This window comes from Ambystoma mexicanum, chromosome 11, assembly GCF_040938575.1.
Source record: "Ambystoma mexicanum isolate Mex_15411 chromosome 11, UKY_AmexF1_1, whole genome shotgun sequence".
Lineage (NCBI taxonomy): Eukaryota > Metazoa > Chordata > Amphibia > Caudata > Ambystomatidae > Ambystoma > Ambystoma mexicanum.
Genome location: NC_090934.1, coordinates 1,182,070,598 through 1,182,090,627, shown reverse-complemented (window position 1 = coordinate 1,182,090,627; position 20,030 = coordinate 1,182,070,598). Strand labels below are relative to the sequence as shown.

The 20,030-nt window shown below is 47.2% G+C and overlaps 1 protein-coding gene across 1 annotated transcript in view; it reads right to left on the bottom strand.

Moving 5' to 3' along the window:
- The window catches only part of LOC138505116 (general transcription factor II-I repeat domain-containing protein 2A-like), a 90,454-nt gene extending 70,670 nt beyond the window's left edge, over positions 1-19,784 (bottom strand). Inside the window, exon 1 of the mRNA XM_069625416.1 lies at positions 19,495-19,784. Coding sequence (XP_069481517.1) covers positions 19,495-19,784 — 290 coding nt within the window. The remainder of the gene's footprint in view (positions 1-19,494) is intronic.
- Positions 19,785-20,030: the final 246 nt, after the last annotated feature.

Below are 20,030 nucleotides of genomic sequence, written 5' to 3'. Positions count from 1 at the left end.
GTCAGGAAAAGTTCTACTTCAAAATTAAGAAGATGATAATGGGCCTCATCAGGAATCTGGTGGTATCCTGGCGGAAATTCTGCAGAGCGGAATTTGCGTTACCGCTGGTACCTGCAGCGCAATTACCGCTGAATCACAACCTGGCATGAACAGGCGCAACCCTTTGATGCTACCGCTAATTCTGTCTGGCGGAATAAGCGCCAAAACAAGGCACTCTGCCGAAACCCCGGTGTAAATAGCGCTACTGCACACCCTCCGTCGGTGCTAATACGACACAATTAGCACCTGCAGAAATTGTGTCATCGCCGGAAGGGGAAGCATGGTGGCTGCCATCTTTAAAAACTGAATCCACCCTAAATCCCCCACTTCCTGCAGCAATCTGACCCTAAAAGGCACTGGGAATATGTCACAGGAGCAGACCCGAGGGAATGTGCCTGAAAACTGTCTCCGGAAGCTGAAATTTAGTGAGGGAGAGCCAGTAGTCCTCACAGATGAGGTTGTTAGACACTGCGAGGAGCTTTATGAGAGCAGGCAGCGCAACATCTCAGGCCAGTGCAAAACTGCCATCTGGCTGGCAATAACCCAGAAGGTAACTGCAGTAGTCAGTGTCCCCTGTGACGCAGAAGACTGCTACAAAAGATGGAACGACCTAAGGACCAGGGTGCGGGGACTCCAATCCAAACAGCGGCAGGAGGCCCTGGCAACAGGAGGCGGAACCACTGAGCCCCTTGTCCTGACACCATGGGAGAAGTGCAGCAGTATCCTAGACATAGAGGGAGTCAGCAGAGCAGAGGTGGGTGCTAGCAGCAAGGAAGCAGGAGGTGAGTCACCCCCAATTAACACATCAAATGTACCTCCATAAATGTATGAATGTCAGCCTTTGCATAAAATGTTGTAATGAACAGGGACACATGCCAGCAGTCCCAGCAGATTGCCCGAGCATTCAGGGTAATGGGGCGCCACATCAGCCCCCCTCCACAGCAGCCTGGGGGAGGGCATCAAGTGCACCCCTGGGCTGTTGTGGATTGTGAAGGTGTGGCAAGCAGCCAATCCAAGTGCAGTGCACTCCAAGCCCCTGCTGGTGCTCTCCATGCCAGGAGTGTGGCGAGTGAGTATCCACGACCCCACACAGTTGTCACACCAATATGTTGGGGGCCCAGTTGGCCAGCTCCATGCTGGCATGACAAACAATCCCCATGGCAGTGTATGACTCCCTGCACCTACATGGGCGCAGCAAGCCAAACACAAACCAAGACAGAGCACCACTGCTGGCTGCACAGAAGCATCCCATTGAGCCATGACAGTGCCATAGACAAAGCCACTATACCCACTCCCACAAGGCATGCAACGCCAGGGGAGAGTCTATGGGTGCATGGACACATATGACCATCCCATGTGCTGCAAAAACAAAGGTTGTGCTTATATGCCAGCACATGACCATGAGAGCATATCACAATATGCGTGACCCTGCAGGGCCCCATGTATGCATGTTATACCCAGTCAGCTGCCCCTGCATGGACAGCCTGCCGTGTCCGCACACGGGCCAAAAGAAGAGAAATGCGGGTGCACTCATTATGGTAAAGCTTAAATAAGAGTAAATAAATTAGTGAGGTGCAGACGAGAGTAACGCAACACTGGCACTGGGTTGCGATGAACAATATACAAAACAAGGAAAGTGTCCACGGTCTGTGGATCACTTGCATCCCCTGCCCACTCGGATCATTATATGCTAACAAACAGTAACTAAAAGTGAAGTCAATACTATTAGATTAGCAATTAGCTCTTTCCAAGTTAAATTGCCTCCTGTGCAGGAGGAACAATGATTTTTTTGGGGAGGGCCACTTTGTGTAAACACAATGGGATATAACTGTGATTCTTAACAGGATATATAGTCAGGCAACTTAATTTCAACAAAAGATTTAAGATTGATTGAAATTCTTTTTTTACTATAATTCAAAAAAAAGTAAAGCGAGAAACAATCCAACAGAGAGTACAGCATTACAATATTACATTCATATTGCTACTATGACCTCAGAGGTGGTTCATATTAAAAACTCAACTCGTTTCGGAAAAACAATTTCCTTCATCCGGAGTGCTTACTTGTGGGTAAATTCAAAATTTCCTGAAATTCCAGTTTTTGATATATGTAGGTTATAAAACAAATAATTAACACTCTGTGTCTATGTGTAAAGTCAATACACTTGCACATATTTCATTAAAAAAGATCAGTGATCGTTGAAAAAACTACCTGGCATTGGTGCCCCAATGGGGTTCTGCCTTTGTTTATACTGAGTATGGATTCGATTTCAAGTCTGGAAAATGTAGCCTGCAAATGTCCAAGGTTACATGATTAGATGTACTGAGGGTATCCCCCAAGTAAGGGGGGTCACATATTATTGTTGATGTATAACTAGTGTCAATGAGGCACCTACCTCTGCTTAGGATGTTAATACCAGACAGTAGGGTAAGATTGCTGTCAGGTCAAAAGAAGTTGTTCTAAGTTCTTGGCGCAGGTGGATAGATGTATAGAATGGAGGATTAGGCTCTGCGCTTGTACACTAAAAGAAAACAAGTAGTATGGTTTAGATCGGCCTGGTGCATGCTCAGAGCTCCTTGGTTATCAAAAGTGTAACAATTAGGGCTTACCTCCCCACCAGAAGATAGATCTTGTGTCGTTAGTGTCAAGATCAGGTTTTCATCTTTCAAATCCAGGGGTATTATTGTGAAATTGCGACTGTATTCAAAGTACTGAAAGTCTTAGCCGGGGTGATGCTGAGGGGGTGAGTAAATAAAAAAAACATGAGGAACGGAACTAGTTTGTAACTGTGATCCATATAAGAATATATTGCGAGTCCAAGCAGTCTTAGTTTAATAGATAATGTGTCTCTAAGTTAGAGTATCAAATGGCATCACGTCTATGCTGATAAATGATGTCATACTCGTTTGGTTCACATGACCATTAACAGATGTGGCACTCGTGGAGTGCGAGTACTAGGTGCAGAATAGTTAATTTTCTGTAAAGTGTTGTGCCTAGAAGTAATAACCGCCCAGAGTGTTACATAGCCGCGTGTGTGGGCGAAAGGGTGAGTTAGACAAATGCCGAGGTGCTCGCCATCCACAACTAAGATTAAAGCCTCTGTCACTTACTTGAGTAATGAAGCTGTCAAGTGCGCGTGGGATCCCTGCAGGGCGCTAACGGTACTGATTGTGTGTTTCCATGCAAAAACAACATTAGTAGAATGACGTTAGTACGTGAAGGAGTGCTGACATCAGATGTAAACATCTGGTGTCATCACGCTTCCTGTCATCAGGTTAATTAGGGCTTGTGTAACAGAATACGTGACCTTTTTCGAAAATAGTATAAATAGACAAAAGTCTATGGGTATAGTTGTTAGCAGCCCAGGAATGTGCTGGAAATATTTATCTAGATGTTCTATGGAGTTTCCATGCAGGAACAACGTTAGTAGAATGACGTAAGAACGTGAGAGCGTGGTATTGTCAGATGTAAACATCTGACGTCACCACGCCCCACGTCATTAGGCTAAAATAGGGTCTGTATGAAAAAATAAGCGACCCTGTAGGGGAAAAGTACAGTAAACAAGAGTCTATGGGTGTAGTCGTTCTCGGTCCAGAAAAAAGATGGCAATATCTCTCTGGCTGTTATATGATGTTCCAAACTACAAAAGTTTGGGACGCTGTACTGAAAAACAGTTCAAGTAGGGTGAAAAAATGCTAGACTACAGGATATCTCAAGTGTATTACCGTGGAGGGCTAAGACACCCTCCATGTTAGTGGCATGCATATAGTGTAATGCAACATTCACCCACCTGGGGCACCAATGCTCACAATCTAGTTAAATGAAAATCAAAGGACATTAACAATTCCTGAGTATGTTATTGAAGTTACTGTAGTTTCAATACAGAAGGGAATAAAATATCAAATATTACACAACATGGCTCTATAGATCTAAAACATGATAAACATCCACTTAAAGTCATGTAGACGTTCTACCACAGTCAGGGTTATATATACCTATTGTGCATGCTGATATAAATATCAAGATAACATATCTTAGAATTATGTTAAAGGTGATATTAACGACTATGTGGTGTGCAATGTTTGTGCAGTCGCTGGTGATTGACTAAGCTGTATTATGTCTTGTTTCGTAGTCATTATTCTAGGGGAGTTGGATACCGTTGGTCATTGCCAGTGTAGATTTCTGGAGCAACATCGAGTCCAATGACCCTTAATGTCAGGGTTAATTGTCACGAATTATGCATCACCAGAAAATGGTGAAGTATGGTCCCATATGGGACAGTAAAAGATGTTTCCGGTGTTTAAAGAAAAGCTCCTAGATGGAAGTCTTCGTTCATTCCATATGGACTCATGCTGTCTAACTTGTCAATCCAGTAGAGTTCTCATTGGTCAATTCTCTTGGCGTGGTTCCCCCACCCCTCGGGGCTCGTGGGACCACCTCAATAATTAGGAAACAGAGTGTCAGTGTGTCTCTTCTCTGTGAAGTGCCTAGCCACTGGAGAGCATAGGTTATTGGTTCTGATGTTGCTCTTGTGTTCGTTGAGTCTCTCTTTCATTTTCCTTAGAGTTTGACCTACGTAGTAGATACCGCAAGGGCAATTGAGAGCGTAGATCACTGATTTGGTGTCACAAGTGGGATATTGTTTTAGTTTGATTTTAGCGCCTGTGCGTGGGTGTCTTACATAGGCCCCTCTAGTTATGTTGTTACAATTTGAACAATGTAGGCAAGCGAAAGTTCCTAGTTTCTTTGTTCTTAATAGTGTCTGGCATGGTTCTAGGGCCTGTTCGGCTTTCACTAACTGGTCCCTGAAGTTACAACCCCTCTTGTAAGCTATCAGAGGAGGTTCTGGAAAGAGTTTCTGGAGTTGTGGGTCCGTTTGAATGATCCTCCAGTTTTTCCGTATTAACCTGGTGATGTGGTGGCTCTGACTCGAGTATTTCAGGGTGTATAAGAAAGGTATTTCCTTGGGTTCTGGCATTTTGCTCAACAGCTCAGTTTGTGTTTTCAGAGCAGCTCTGTCTCTAGACACAGTGATGATCTCTTTAGGATAACCTCTTGCAGAGTATTTGCCAGCCATTTTATCCATCTCTAAGGTTAATGTGGATTCAACGGACGTAATTCTTTTAGCTCGAAGAAATTGGCTATATGGAAGATTATTCCGTAGATGTCTAGGGTGATAGCTCTGATAGTGTAGGGTGTTGTTCACACCTGTAGCTGTGACCGAGGACACACCTGCTGGCAGGGGTGCCGATGGCACGCAGGAGGAAACCAGCCAGCAGCCACAGGGCAGTCTAGGACCACACAGCCCTGACAGCATTCATCAGTGCCAGCGGGTCCAGAAATCTGAGGGTGATATGGACACCCCCTCAAATGGCTCTGCATGCAACAGTTCTGACTCACTGCGGAGCTCCCGACCCATTCACCACCCAAAACCGAGCCACTCCATCCTTCAGAGGCTTGACTACATGGAGAGGCGGCAACTTGAGATGGAGGACATTGCCAACACTCCCTCCCTCCACCTCCAGGCCATATGTGACTGTATGCAGGAAGCCACCCGCAGGATCGTCCGGTGCATGTAGTGCAACCGGGCACAGGCGGTTGCAACTACTGCCACACTGATGGTGTATGGCCAGCATGTCAGGGAGCTGACCAAGGGTATCCCTGCATTTGCAGAGTCCTTGCACCAGAGTATGGAACTGACTCCGCAGCACATCCGGGGGCCAGGTTCCATACCCTCAGGTTCTGCCACATCCACTGAAAGGTCTTTGCCCAGCAAACCAAGGCACCAGTCTGAGCATAATCTGGGCCCAAAGTCACTTGGGGCAGACCTGAGGGCGAAGAGGCCACGCAAGTGACAGTGTCCCACTTGTTGCCCACAGTGGGCATATTGGGGTGGTGTTGGCGGGTCGGGAGAGAGGATAGAGTGTGTTAGAGTGGTGTTGGCGGGTACAGGGAGGGGGGCTAGTGTGTTCGGGTGGGGTTGGGGGTAGTGGAATGGGGAATAGTTTGTGCACTAAAAAATAAAACATAGTTAAACTTCATCAATGCAAGGACATTACTCATAGTGTTTATTCATTAATGTAAGTGGGACACAGTGGCGCATAGTATGTGCCATGCAAATATGGAGTAATTGTCCATAATTTCCTGGTGAGCCACTCGTCCATTCCTGGCGTCCTCTCTGGCAATGCTTGCAACACAGGCACTGCATCCTCATCCTCTGGGGGTGGCATGTCCACATCAAGGGGTATAGGGACATTCCTCTGGAGGCAGATATTGTGTAGCATGTCATACACCAGCACGATTTTCCCCACTTTTTCTGGTTTATACATCAGGTCACCTCCTGTATGGTCCAGGCAGTGGAAATGGGCCTTCAGTAGGCCAAAGGTAAACTCTATACATAAATGGATCCTGCCGTGACTGTAGTTGTAGGCCAACGTCTGTGGCATCTGTGGATCCCGCACAGGTGACATGAGCCAGGGAAACTGCGGGTATCCAGAATCACCTGCATGGAGGGAGGCAGAACCGTGAGTCACAGTGTATTGTGTGTGGGTTTTCTTTCATGGCATCAGGGAAAAGAGCTCAAATAGGTGGTCTTATGTTGTTCACAGTCTATACTCTGTTGGCTGATTTCTAATTCCTCTTTTCTAAGGGTAAATGTATTTGTATCATAAATATTCATGAAATTTCTGCATCCAGTCCACTCAATTAGATAATAGCACAGTTATTTCTATTATAAATTCAATAAATATATACAGAATGAATTTCATATATTAATCATCAATCAGGTTGTGGATTAAATCTCTGTAGTGTGCATCCAAGTATCTCTTGGCTTATTCTATAAAATCCATTGTCTTCCTACACACAAACAAATCTCCAGTTCCAATGGCTCTTGCATTTCTTCTGGTATCCCATACATTCACACTTCTTTCATACTCTAACTACTACCCAACATGTTTAATTCCTCTCTCACCTTATCTAAAAACACTTTTCAAATTCTTTAGGGGGACACTACTAGTTTTTCCCCTTTTCTTCTTATTCAATTAAAAACAACAATTGATTCATCAAATTCTTCAGGTTATTCTATAATTCTTTCAAGTACCGTTTTTCATTGTGTGCACAATTGCATCCCGTAGAAGTAATGTACTTATATTTAGCAGTTATTACAAATTCTTCTATGTAGTCTTGCCAACAGTTATTCCCTGAAACGACATATTCAAATGGTTTAAATTAGCAATATTTTGTATTAACTGTTAATAGTCCCTATCACAACTTCAATTTAATTACCAGGAGATTAATTCCTGTTTTCTTTTGGTAGGCTTCTCAAGCGATAACATCTCACACTCACCACCTATCGGTAGCTTTGTATGGCGCAGGTTTTTGTCGCTATGTTCTACTCTGTAATGCAGCTCTTTGATGTTATTGAAGTGCCCTCCTCGGGAACTCTGGGAAATATGACCTCTATTTTAATCTTCTTCTTCTACCATCCTCTAGTTTATGATTATTCTGTAGGGAAGGCAAAAAGAAACGAGATATGCAAAGCTTCTCATTTAGTGATTCCTTTAACCTTTTGATTCACATCATTTATAGCAGTGGAATATATTGAGTTTTACTGCTAGTTATGTAGCGGGACTCACCTGTTGTCCTGGCGGTCATTCTTGCTCAGATTCAGCTATGTTGATGTGAGTCTTTACTCGACTTCTTCTAATGCGTGTGTTGCCTTGGTTACATGCAGTGCTCTAAAAACAGAGACAGAAGTAACACCCCGATCATTCATTAACTCGTGCTCTAATCTTTGTTTCATTTCTGGAGAAATACCTTTGCTAAAGCACTGCCTTTTCTCTATGCGAGTACTAATTCCTTTCTTACCGTTTGGTCTCTCTCTCTCTTAGATTCCGGCAAGACAGATCCTCGTCTCTTCCGGCTATTCCCTTTAGTAGCTACGTCAGAGCGGCACGTCTTCTAGGTGCTTTCCTCTAGTCTCCGCCTCTAGTCTCCGTATGTGTCAGTTTATGTGCATTGTCATGGAACCGAGTGCAGTATTCCCTACATTTTGCATAGCGATCTCGTCTCATGGGTGTAACGCACACCTGGTATCCACAGGGACGTCACTCAGCCTGTTCTGACCGCTTACGACCTCAAACCCTTCCCTCGAGGCTATTCGACTGGAGACTGGGCCTAAAACAAAGGATTGATAGAGTTTAACTCCCTATTGTCTCTGTGTGCTTGAACCCCTTCTTCCCCGGGGTCCAACCCTTCCCTTTGATCCACAGCTCACCTTGTTTTCTTGGATAGTGTGCTCTCCGTCCTGCTTTCAGTGCAGTGGCGCGTTGGTTGATGCAGGCTTGTTGCTGCCTAGTTACTTCACTGGCAAGAGTCCGACAGGTAAGTATAATGAGTCTTTTGAACAGTACTCTAACTTCATTCCTTTCCTTCCTTAGATGATGGCCGGCGTCCGGAGATGGCAGCATGCTGCTGAGATGAGTAGCGCTGAAGGTGAGTGAGAGTGCGATGCGCGATGCACCCCTTTCGTATTTGCATTGAACTGAGTTCTCTTTCTGTGTCTTTTAGGTGCCGCAACGTTTTCAGCATGGATGCCGGTTATGAAGAACGAACAAATGCGGTGGGTAAGCGTGGTATGCGGCGCCTCAATGTTTCCATGCTAACCTGGAGTGTCTTTTTCCTCTTGCAGATGGATGAGAAGTTCCGGAGACAGAGTTCCCCCAGAGCGGCTGAGATTCAGGTAAGCATTTGAAGCTCGTACAGTTTTTAAAAATAAGCGAAGATGTGCAGAATGCTTACTAATGCCTTTTTTCTGTTCTTTCCCTTTTCCTTAGGAAGCGGCGTGCCGGGATGGGAATGACACCGCCGAAGACCCCCGCAGAACAGAAGGAGCGATGAATGATGGGCAGAAGCACCTCAAGGTAAGGCAGTTCCTAACGGTGTTCTTGTTCTTGCAGGAGCTGAGCGCAGAAGAAAGATGCAGGCCTACTGGAGACCGATCTGAACACGGTGTCATGCTGCAGGTGCAGAAAACGCAAAGCATGTTTCTCAGCCTGGGTGTGGCTTAAATAGTCTCTGGGTATCCAAGGTGTCTCTGGGCTGAGCCACACCCAAAAGACTAGACCGCACATGCAGTTCTGGGAACCGAAATATGTGGGGGCATCTATCTTGTCCCCATCAATGCACTACAAGTCCAATCCCCAGTGTTATCCTATGGGAGTGAGAGAGTCTGGTGCCACAAGCGCCAAGTCTGACTCCAAGTGGGTCTTTGGAGGGATGGAGAGGCCCTTGAGGGCCATGTAGGTGATCATGACCTGGCTCCAGCCTGACTTCTTGGAGGGCTGGGGACATGAGGGGCAGGAATCATGACATCACTCCCCCCCAAGGCCCCTCTCAAGGTGGCTCTTCTGTCTGGTCCTGGTTTGGTTGGATGGTTTTGATGAAATCGTCTAAGCAAGCGAGGTGCATGGATGTACTCACAAGGCTCCCATGTCCTGTCTTGTGGACCATACCCCTTCTAGTCTACTAAGTAGTATTATTTGGATCTGGCGAACTTTGAATCTAGGATGTCCTTGACTTCGAATTCTGGCTCCCCGGCTACTACTACTGGCTGCGGTGGCTTTGCTACCCGGGTCCCAGGTTGAACAGGTTTAAGGAGAGACAAGTGGAACACAGGATTAATCTACAAGATGGATGCCCCCACATATTTCGGTTCCCAGAACTGCATAATTGTGCAAAATTGCATCCTGTAGAAGTAATGTACTTCTATTTTGCAGTTATTCCAACTTCTTCTATGTAGTCTTGCCAACAGTTATTCCCCGAGACAACAAATTCAAACGGTTTAAATTAGACCTTTTTTTGTATTAACTGTTAATAGTCCCTATCTCAACTTCAAGTTAGGGCAAAGGGCATCATGTGAATGCAATAGGGCTAAATTGCATGGTATGTGTCTTATTCTATGCTTGTGCATGTTGTATCACTCGCCTCATGTATCGTATATTCTCAACATGCACCCTGTTCCCTTGCAGCTGATGTATCATCATGTGACTGTTGTTGCCATGTCAAGCTGACATGGTGGCTGTTTTGTACGAGTGTATTGCTTTCGTGCAGGTGGCTTGATGGATTAACTATCAACCCTCCATAGGCAGCTGGGGGCAGTGGGTCTGCATTGAAGGCTATTGGACTGGCAGGGTTATTGTGGGATGTGATGTGACACTTTGTGTGACATTGATTATGGATCAAACAGGTTGCATTGTGGTACCTGTATTCATGTGTGTGTTGGTAGTCACTACTGTTTGTGTACATCAGCGTATCCATTCAGTTATGTTCAACATGCACATGTTCTGTGGGCTGTACTGTGACATTGGCGTGGGAGGTGGGCAGGTCTGACTTGAACATTGACTTGTCATGGCATGCTTTGTGCAGTTGTGCACATGCACCCCTCCCTCATGTGGTCGGATGCATTGCAGCGCATGTGTGCTGACACTTTTACTCATCCACTATCCATGTCTGTTGTCCTCTGCAGTGTACTGTTCCGTAGGACCATTTGGCATTTGTGCAATGGAATGGAACTGTGCCTTCATGGCGTGCACCTGTGCTGTGGTGGTGGGCTGTGAGATGTAGCATGAGAAATGCTGCTGGAGGGTATCCAGCACCTGGACTAACACTGCACAAAATGTTGGTTGTGCAGTGCCGTGCAGCATGACCATGGAAGTGCTGGAAGGTGCCAGTACCTAGGAATTGCAGGACAGACACTAGCTTTAGCAGTGGGGGCACGGCTGACCTGATCTCGAACCTGCTCTCTATGTCGCCCTGGATTGTGGTGAGCAGCTCACTTATGGTCTCCCTGTTGAGGCAGTACCGGGTGACCAACTGACTCAGTGAGGATCCAGGGTGAGGGTCCGACCCTGGGTATTGGTGCACGCCTTACTTGGCTTCTCCTCCTCCTCTCTGCACCCTGTGCCCTGGGCTGGTTGTACTGCCTCTGTTCTTCCCGGTGCAGCATGAGCAGTTGCATGTCCCATTTCGCAATGTGTACTGGCAGCATGATGTTGGGAATTGTGTTTGGAGAAGGCGTGTGCCTTATGTAGCCCTCTTGAGCGGATTGGGTTCACCTGTGGCTTCATTTGTGCCACCTGTATGCATTTACCTCCACCTGGAGGCTGGAGGTAATTGCGTAGTGTTTGCGGTGGTGTTAGCACTGTATTTGGTGCTAATACCGCCATATTAGGACTTGTGATGCAGCAGTAATTGCGCTTCTTTATATTGGTGAAGGGTCCACCGGCTGTATTAGCGCTGGCTGTAATAGCATCAGCTGTAATAGGGCCAGCTGCTGTACAGTCAGCTGTATTTGCGCCGGCTCATGATCTGACGGGGCAGTATTTGCGGCAGAAAATCTGTTAAAGCCACTTATGAGGTTTACTGCCGGGGTCGTGATGAGGCCCAATGTTAGCTACTTATGTAATGAATTATAAGTGGTCTAGTATAGCGCCCTTCTGATACTTTTGGTGGCCATGCTGCACGTGGCTGTCGACAGTGGGAGAGGCAGACAAGAAACCTGTGGTGTTGATGGGTGCAGGTTGGAAGTACTTATTTCCTGTGTGCCAGTAGGCTTTCTATGGGTTTGGCGGAGAAACCGGGAAGTATGTTATCCATAGGGAAGAACTTAGCCACTGATGTAGGAAAGTGTGATAGTGCTAATGAGAAAAGAGCCTAGTCATGACCTGATTATGTTGTGCTAACGTGTTGGCCTGTGGGGGATTTGTGTATGTAATGTAAGGTGACATGACGTCTTAGAGGAATTCAGTTGGGGGTAGGCCTTACACAATCCTGCACTCCTACCACTGGCCTTTTGCAGACAGGTACAAGTTTGGTAGCTCACATTGCAACAGTCAATCTTTCTCTCTCTCTCTCTCTCTCTCTCTCTCTCTCTCTCTCTCTCTTTCTCTCTCTTTCACTCTCTCTCTCTCTCTCGTTCTCTCTATCTCAAGTATATGCATTGTACCCCATTCTCAACCATCTGTGAGTTGGCAGATGAGGGAAACAGCAGTCTGGAAACTCCATTCATTGCCATAAGCTAAATGCTTAGGGTTATGGTAGGTAAGTACTTTTAGTTCAGAGAAATGGCTGCTTGAAATTTGTGGCCCACAGTCACCCATTTCATCTTCATTTTGGTTGGCAGGCTGAGAGACGACTTGAACATCACTCTAATATGTTCAGGTGCTTTCCCATCGATGGTAGGGCCCATCTGTGTCAGGGAAAGGTGCTTGTCAGGCAGTCGGGGTAGGGTCAGAATCCCTGTTTGTTTCTCCCAGAGGTCTACCCTACTATTTCCCAGATAGGAAACTCTTTTCAGCCACAGGCCAAAATGAAACCTCCCTGCTCCCAATGGCCACAGCTCACTAGGTTTTCAGGCGATTCCAGGACTTCGGTATCAGAGCGAGGAAGCACCTCTGCAGAGAGTCCCTCACAATGAAACGAGGAACAGAAAGCATATAAGGTAAAGTGTGGGTTCCTCGAAGTGCACCACCTTGGCCTAAAGGTGGTGTAGTGGTTGCAGGAAGGTGAAGTTAAGCATGCTGGCAGTGGGAAAAAAAGGATTTGGGTTGTGGGGGGAGGTGGGTGGAGTGGTGTCCCATTGGCGTGAATACACCTGCACCCTGAGGGAAAATAAACACATGAAGGCAAGTAACATGTGTCTAGCTTCTTTATTTACTTCACGGCAACTGCCGGGCTCGAGCCACGGGCCACACACATGTGCAATGGTCACGGCCTCTGATTGGATGTCAGTGGCAGTGGCGGCATGGAGGCGGGCTCCGTTAACCATGCCCTTGCGAGACACAACATATTCCCTTTTTGGCAAACAAGTAACAATAAATTCCACGCACAGTTTAGCGGTCAGATTTCTTCAATCAGGCGTATGGGATGCTTGCTGCACTGCACAGGTCTCGTTGCAACTTTTGGCATTTCCTCTGCTTCTGGCTCGCCTGCAACAACTTCAGGCAGCGATATCTTGCTTTCTTCTACATCGCTGTCCTGCTCACCTTCTTTCAACAGCTTGAAATGAGACACGTTCCTCGTGATGACCTTACATGGAGATCTGGCGGTGAGTGACTACTAAATGTGTAAGATCTTCTTGCCTTGCCTCTGGCACACAGGAACTTTGTCTCTGCACTGAATGTTTGATTTTCTGGCATGACGCTTGATATCAGCGTAGTTTTTCATGTTACTTTTCTTGGGCGCATCCACCATCCTCAGCTCATCTTCTCCTTTCACTGATGCAGTTGCATTATGCAGCAATTTTGTTTGTGTCCTTCGTCCAAACATCAGTTCCGTCTGACACCTTCCTGTCGTTCCATGTGGTGAGTCCCTATAGTCCCATAACATATTGCAGACAGCTTGATTGATCGACATGGACTGTAGTTAATTCTGTTTTAACACCTTCTTTAGGCTCCCCATGAATATCTTGATCATGCTGCTAGCATGAGGCCATACTGGCATTATCTTCCTGTGCTGTATGCCCAAGTGCTCCATGAATCGGGAAAATTCGACGTTGCTGAAGGGTGGTCCATTATCCGATTTCTGCACTTCGGGGTTGCCCCATGCTGAGATGATGTTGTCCAGCTCCGGTATTACAGAGCTGGCCGAAGTGGACACTGTTAAGACTGGAGGGGGGGGGTCTGTACTTCTGCTCTCTATCTGGTAGGGGAGAGGCACAGAGGATCCCAGCCAAGATGCTCTATTGTTGGTAGCAATGGACGAGCAATCAGGGCCTAGCTTCTCAGGAGGTGATGCAGGCTGGTTCTTAAGTACAGCATAGTCCCCAAGCCCCCACAAAGGAATGTCCACACACTGTATTAGTTAAAACACAGTCTTTATATAATTAAGTTCAAGATTATGTACACAATCACAATAACTCACTTTGGGCTCAGAAAATCCACAATGGCAAATATATACAGTTTTAAGTGGTACCAAAATTATTAGCAGATTTCATTAAAGTGCATCAACTGTACTCTGGTTAAATGTCATACAGATCAAATAAATAAAGAAAACCAACAATAGATATAGAAGGAAAGCACTTGGTTAGAACAATCGGTAGAATACTGGCCTCTACCGTTAAACACAGTTCTGTGTGGAGATCCCCCCACCTGGGCAACTTGTAAAGTAAAGATATCTCACAAGCCCAGTCCATATATTGTTCTATAAGTCTTATTTCCTTCTATAATGTTTCTACCACCCCAATGTACCTGGAATAGCAGAGTTTGACGACAGATCCTTTTTGAGTGGTTCCCTTTAAAGCAGGAGCCACGGATTGTTGAGATCTCATGAAGAAAGTGAACTCGGCGTCGAGGCAGCAGGTTCGGTCCCAGCGGTGCTGATCGTCAACGAAGCAAAGGCGTCCTGCAAGAAAGAGGCGTGCGGGGCACCTGGATGACGATAGTTCAGGACCGCAAAGAGTTTATGAAGAACGGTGGCACAGCAAGGGCATCGAGTCATCCAGCGTCTCTACAGTCGTTGGGTGGTGGGAAACCCACCGGCAGATGCTTCTTGGCATGCCGATGGCCTGGTCTTCTCTAACGGGATAAGGCTAGTGGCAGCTTAAATTAGCTCGTCCGTGAATCAAAAGTCTTAGGTAAAGGAGCTTGCGGCTCCGGTCGTCGGCGGCTCGGCATCAAGTGGTCCCCTCTTCTGGGCAACACGGCTTCGACGGGCCTCCAGCGGTTACAGCAAACTTGTGAACCCTGGTCGACGGCGGTGGACAGAATGTCGGGTGCTGATCTTCGTTCTCCTCGGCGGTCCCAGTCTCCGGTCGGCAGCCTTTCGAGCGTCTGACTTGCAGGGTGCTTCGGAGAAGGTTAGTGGTGCTCGATGGTCCCCTGGAGCACGGGAAGAGGGCGCTTACCGAGGTCCTCTCTTGGATCAGTCTCGACGGCTTTCAGATTTCAGCGAAGGGAGAAAGCAGTCAACCTTCTTCTTCAGGCTCGGCTTTGAGATTCAGCTTCAGTTTCAATGTTAGTTTCAACTCCAACTTCTGAACAATTTCCGGTGGTGAAAGGTCTCCAGATATACTATTCTTTCTCTCATCTACACTGCTGGGTCACACTCAGCAGCCAATCATACAGAAGGGCATTAATGCAGTCAGTCAGCCAATCAGGCATACAGTGCATTCAGGCCATACTCCTCCCTCTCAGGTACTCACAACAAGGAATGTGTATCGGGACAAGTACCCAGCCATTCAACACTACACACTGCATTCATACCAGTTTCGGGTGAGGCTGTCTGAGTCATTGTGTGAAACACCAGAACCCAGACATCCACAACAAGAAGTGGATATTGGTCACACACTCCATTCACCCAGGTCCCACCCACAGGGTGTACCCACAACATAGAGTCACTGGGAAAGCTCCAGCCAGTCTGGCCTGGACTTCACAACAACACCATATATGGAACTTCCACCCAAAAGCCAGTCGGGGAAGGGACAGAGTCAGGGCTTCCCAGGACTTTGGGAAAACAAGGTAACAGGCAATAGAAAGCAAGAGGCCACAGGGGCCATCTTGTTTCCTATCAGGAATCAACTGATTCCAATGGCAGGCCCTGGGTAATCCAAAATGGGGGATACTCAGAGCACCTGTCAAATTCAGCAAGGAGCTGCCACCAGCCCATACCCTGCTCTGTGGGCCACACACAGGTGCCCAAAAACATACACTCGGGCACAGGTTAGTACCCCCACCCATAGGTGCCATAAGGGTATCCCATGGGTCTGTACACCAAACCAAAAACAGGAAGAGCTGCACTGCCAGGAGTCCCACATGGACTCCTGGGCAGAAAACAATACAGAACATAAATGAAAAAGGACTACAGTACAAGGACAGGGAGGCCCTGTCCCTCCAATGCATTTCCAGCATCACAGACACCTGCAGCTGAACAAGAAGAAATTGCGAGAATTTGTCCATGACGACCATTTGGTACTTGTTTTCCTTCAATGGTTGGAAAAAATCGATGGCAAGATGGGTCCAGGGTCAATCGGCAGTTCAGACATTCAAAGTGCTTCCGGAGCATTTGCTTTAGAGGTGCTTTGGCAGAGATGATAGGTGCTGACGGTGCGTTCCAACATTTCATCTAATCCTGGGAAGCACATGGTGTCCCGTATTTGCTGCTTGGCAGCTGCAACTCCTCTCTGCCCTTCATGCGCTAGCACAACAGCAGACTTACGCAGACTTTTTGGGATGACCATTCAATGTCCTTGCATCACAAGCCCATCTACTGATATCGAGAGTTCCTCACGTACCCGCTTAAATGCAGCTAGGTCCATTGTGTCCCCAGTGGGGTCTCTTGACTCTTCACTTTTCTCTTCTCTCCACCTTTCAGACCTTATTAGTTCTCTTAACTTCTCTAGTAGACCATGCTGTCAAGTGTGTTCCTGCAATGTCTTGTTCATGATCACTTTAGGAGTTCCTGGTTGTGTGAGAAAGTTGACGTATTCTTCTGCCATCAACATTTCCGCCACCGCATTAGGCAGGGGGTGATGTGACATGAAGTCTTCAGGGCTTATATTCCTTGTCAGGCTTATGTAGTATGGTGAAATCAAATTCCTGCAGTCGTAGGTCCCACCTTTCTATGTGGGGTGCATCTTGCAGGGTGGGTTTGCGTAAATAGTCACTAGCACCTGATGGTCAGTGACAATGGTGAATGCCTTTCCCAGAAGAAACATTTGAAGTGCTCACAGGCCCATACTACTGCTAGCCCCTTCTTTTCTGGCTGCAAATATTTAGTTTCCACCTCTGATAGCTTTTTGCTTGCATATGCAACCACCTGCCTTGGTGTTTCTCGTCCCGGTCGGTGCTGCACCAAAATGTCTCCCAGTCCTGCTGGGCTAGCATCCACTGTTAGTTCTGTGCACAGTTCAGGATCAAAGTATGCTATGTGTTCCGCTGATGCTATGTCCTGTTTCATCTGTATAAAGGCTCTCTGTCACTCTTGAGTCCACTGAAAAGCACACCCCTTTTTGGTAAGGTCTTTGAGCAGGGCACTGACAGTAGCAAAATCACATTGGTATCTGCTGCAATAACTCACCATTCCCAGGAAAGATCTGACATCACTCATGTCTTCTGGTGGCAAGAACCCTGTAATGGTAAGAACCTTGCTTGGATCGGGACTCATTTGTGAGAATATATGCCCAAAGAACTTGAGGTGCGCTTTGCGAAACATGCACTTTTTGCGATTCAGTGTTACTCCTTCTTCCACTAGTGCACTGCACACCTTGTGTAGTGCTTCATCATGCTCGTCCGGGTTGGCGCCAAACACCAGGATGTCGTTGCTGTTGACGTGACGAATGACCTTTCTTATGCTCTCCTGAAATATCTCTGCCGATGTAGAGATTCCAAAACGGAGCCTTTTATACCTAAAAAGCCTGACTTGCATGGCAAAGGTGGTGATGTACCATGATTGCTAGTCTATATTTATCTGATGGTACCCCTTGTTGAGATCAAGCTTCGAGAAAATATGGGCTTCATTCAGTAGACTGATCATGTTTTCAAGGTGCATTGTGGGATGTCCCTCACATCCAATTTCTCTGTTTGCCTGTCTCATATCAACACATATTTGTATTTGTCCAAGTGTGCCATTTTTGGGAACAGCCACTATGTGAGACACCCAGCCGGTAGGCCGCTGGCTGTTTAATTATGTCTTGTTCGAGCAGTCCTTGTACCTTTTATCTCCACCTGTACTTGAAGCTGAAAAGGTATCCTCCTTGGGTGTTGAGCAATGGAGTGACAGACTTATTGATGTGCAGCATTTTGGGGGATCCCTTTGAGACACCCCAGACCAGTGAATAGCGTTTGGAAAGTCAGAACAATTGTAATTGTAATTGGTTATTTATAATGCACTTAATACCCAGAGGTTACTAAGCGCAGACCCAGGGATCGAACTTGTGTTGCTCTGCGTCATCTTGCTTCCAAGGCGAGTGCTTTGCCCCTGAGTTATCCTCCCGAGACAACACTGCACAATGGAGTCGTCATGTCGCATAGTGTACGTTACTGCTGCTATCTCCATTTTGAGAAGAGCAGGGCAACCCAGCAGTTTGCTTCCAGGGACTTCACCCTGTAATACGGGCAGCTCTGTGAAGGCATGTTTTCCTTTGTACCAGAGAGTCATGGAGAACTTTCTGTGGTTGCGGATGGGGCCCTTTGCTCCCCATTGGAATATACTCAGCCCTGACGGAACCAGACATGGAGGATTCTCCACCTTCCTTTATTCTGAGAGACATATGATGTTGAGAGTGGCTCCTGTGTCGACCACGAAGTTTGCGGGATGATCCTCTATCATCATGTTGACGTCACTCTCGGGTGATGATGTCACTGGATTCATCATATATGCGTAGTCACGCTGTGCTATTCCAGGATTGGGGGTGACAGAGACCTTCCTGTGATTTGGCTTATGTCTCACAGCATCCCTCTGGTTATTGGTATCTCTTCTGGGCATGATGCTGAGTGCAGGTTGTTCTTGTCTCATAGTGGTATAGTTGGGCCCCAAAGCTCTACTTGGTGGGGCATTGCACACAACGGGCAGATTATTTTCCCTACCACAGATGGTGCACTTTTGTCTGAACGTGGGGCACTTCACACCTGGATCATGTAGAAACGGAAGTCTGCAGCAATAGGGCCTGCCTGTGGAGATGTGGTTTCTTGTAAGGCTGCCTACAGCAGAGCAGTTACACCCCCCTCAGGTTACCTGATACATTTACTCCTTTGCAGATCCCTTGTTACTTTCCTTCTGAGTTGCCTGTGTATAGGCACGTGCTTTGGTCCTGGCCATCTGTAATATGGTGTTCAGAGGAAACGGCTCTTGTAGTAGGTTCTTCCTGAATGACGAAGATAGGCAGCCACCAATGATCCGGGGGTGTATCGGTTGCTTGTTTGAGAACTTGTGGAACTCACAGTGTGACAATAGCTTGCAAAGCCTGGTCGCAAATGCATCCATGGTCTTGTCTGTAAGTTGGCGTGCAGTGTTGAATGTATGGGCCTCATTACATATGTGCTGGTCCGGTAACAATGGTGCCGGTAAGCCTACCGGCTCCATTGTTACCGGACCGGCACACTTCGAGTCTGCGGGTGGGTGCCATCTCTCCCGCCAGGGTCAGATCTGGCGGGTGGAACGGCACTTGCTTGCAGACTTTAACGGAAGCACCGGCACCGTTATTAACGGTGCTGGGGCTTCCGTCATCCCCATTCCCATTGAGGCCTACGGGACACAAATGGGGAGTAACATTTTTCCAGCGCCTGACTTCCCCCTACCGTCGGGGCTGTAATACCCTGGAGTTTCCGTGAAGCCAGGCGCTGGAAAAATGCAGAAGTCCGGCAGTACCCTGACGGTTTTACCAGCACGGCTACCGCTGGACTTGTAATGGGGCATTATGCCTTTCGTGGCCAATGTTAAATTGCAGATCGAAATAGACATACAGTGCCCTCTTCAGACCAACATAGGATTTGACTTCCTCTGGCAGGAAAGTGGGAATGAGGTCTTCCACGTCGTCTCCCACGAGGTTTACCAGTAATCTTCTTGCAAATTGATCGCGTGCATTTTCATCATGATCCTCCAGAACATTTGCAACTCGCTGCAGCCCTCTGTCCCACCGTGGTCCAAGCGATTGTTGATCCTGCATGTCAAATGGCACTGGCCTGCGACATGCGCTTGCATCCGGCATGTCGTCTTCATGTCGCACTCTTTGCTCCTGGTCCTGTACCGACATCTTGCAGACGAAGTACGGTAGACATTTTTTGTTTGTACCGTGGTGCAGGACGAGATAGCATCTCTTATCCCATCCTCGTCGCCTGTGTACTGTCGGCGTGAATACACCTGCAGACGTGTACCCTGAGGGAAACGTCTGCAGGTGCACACAGAGGCAGGTAACGTGTGTCTAGTTTTTTTATTCACTTTGCGGCAACTGCCAGGCTCGAGCCACAAGCCTCGTGCATGCGCAACGGTCCCGGCCTCT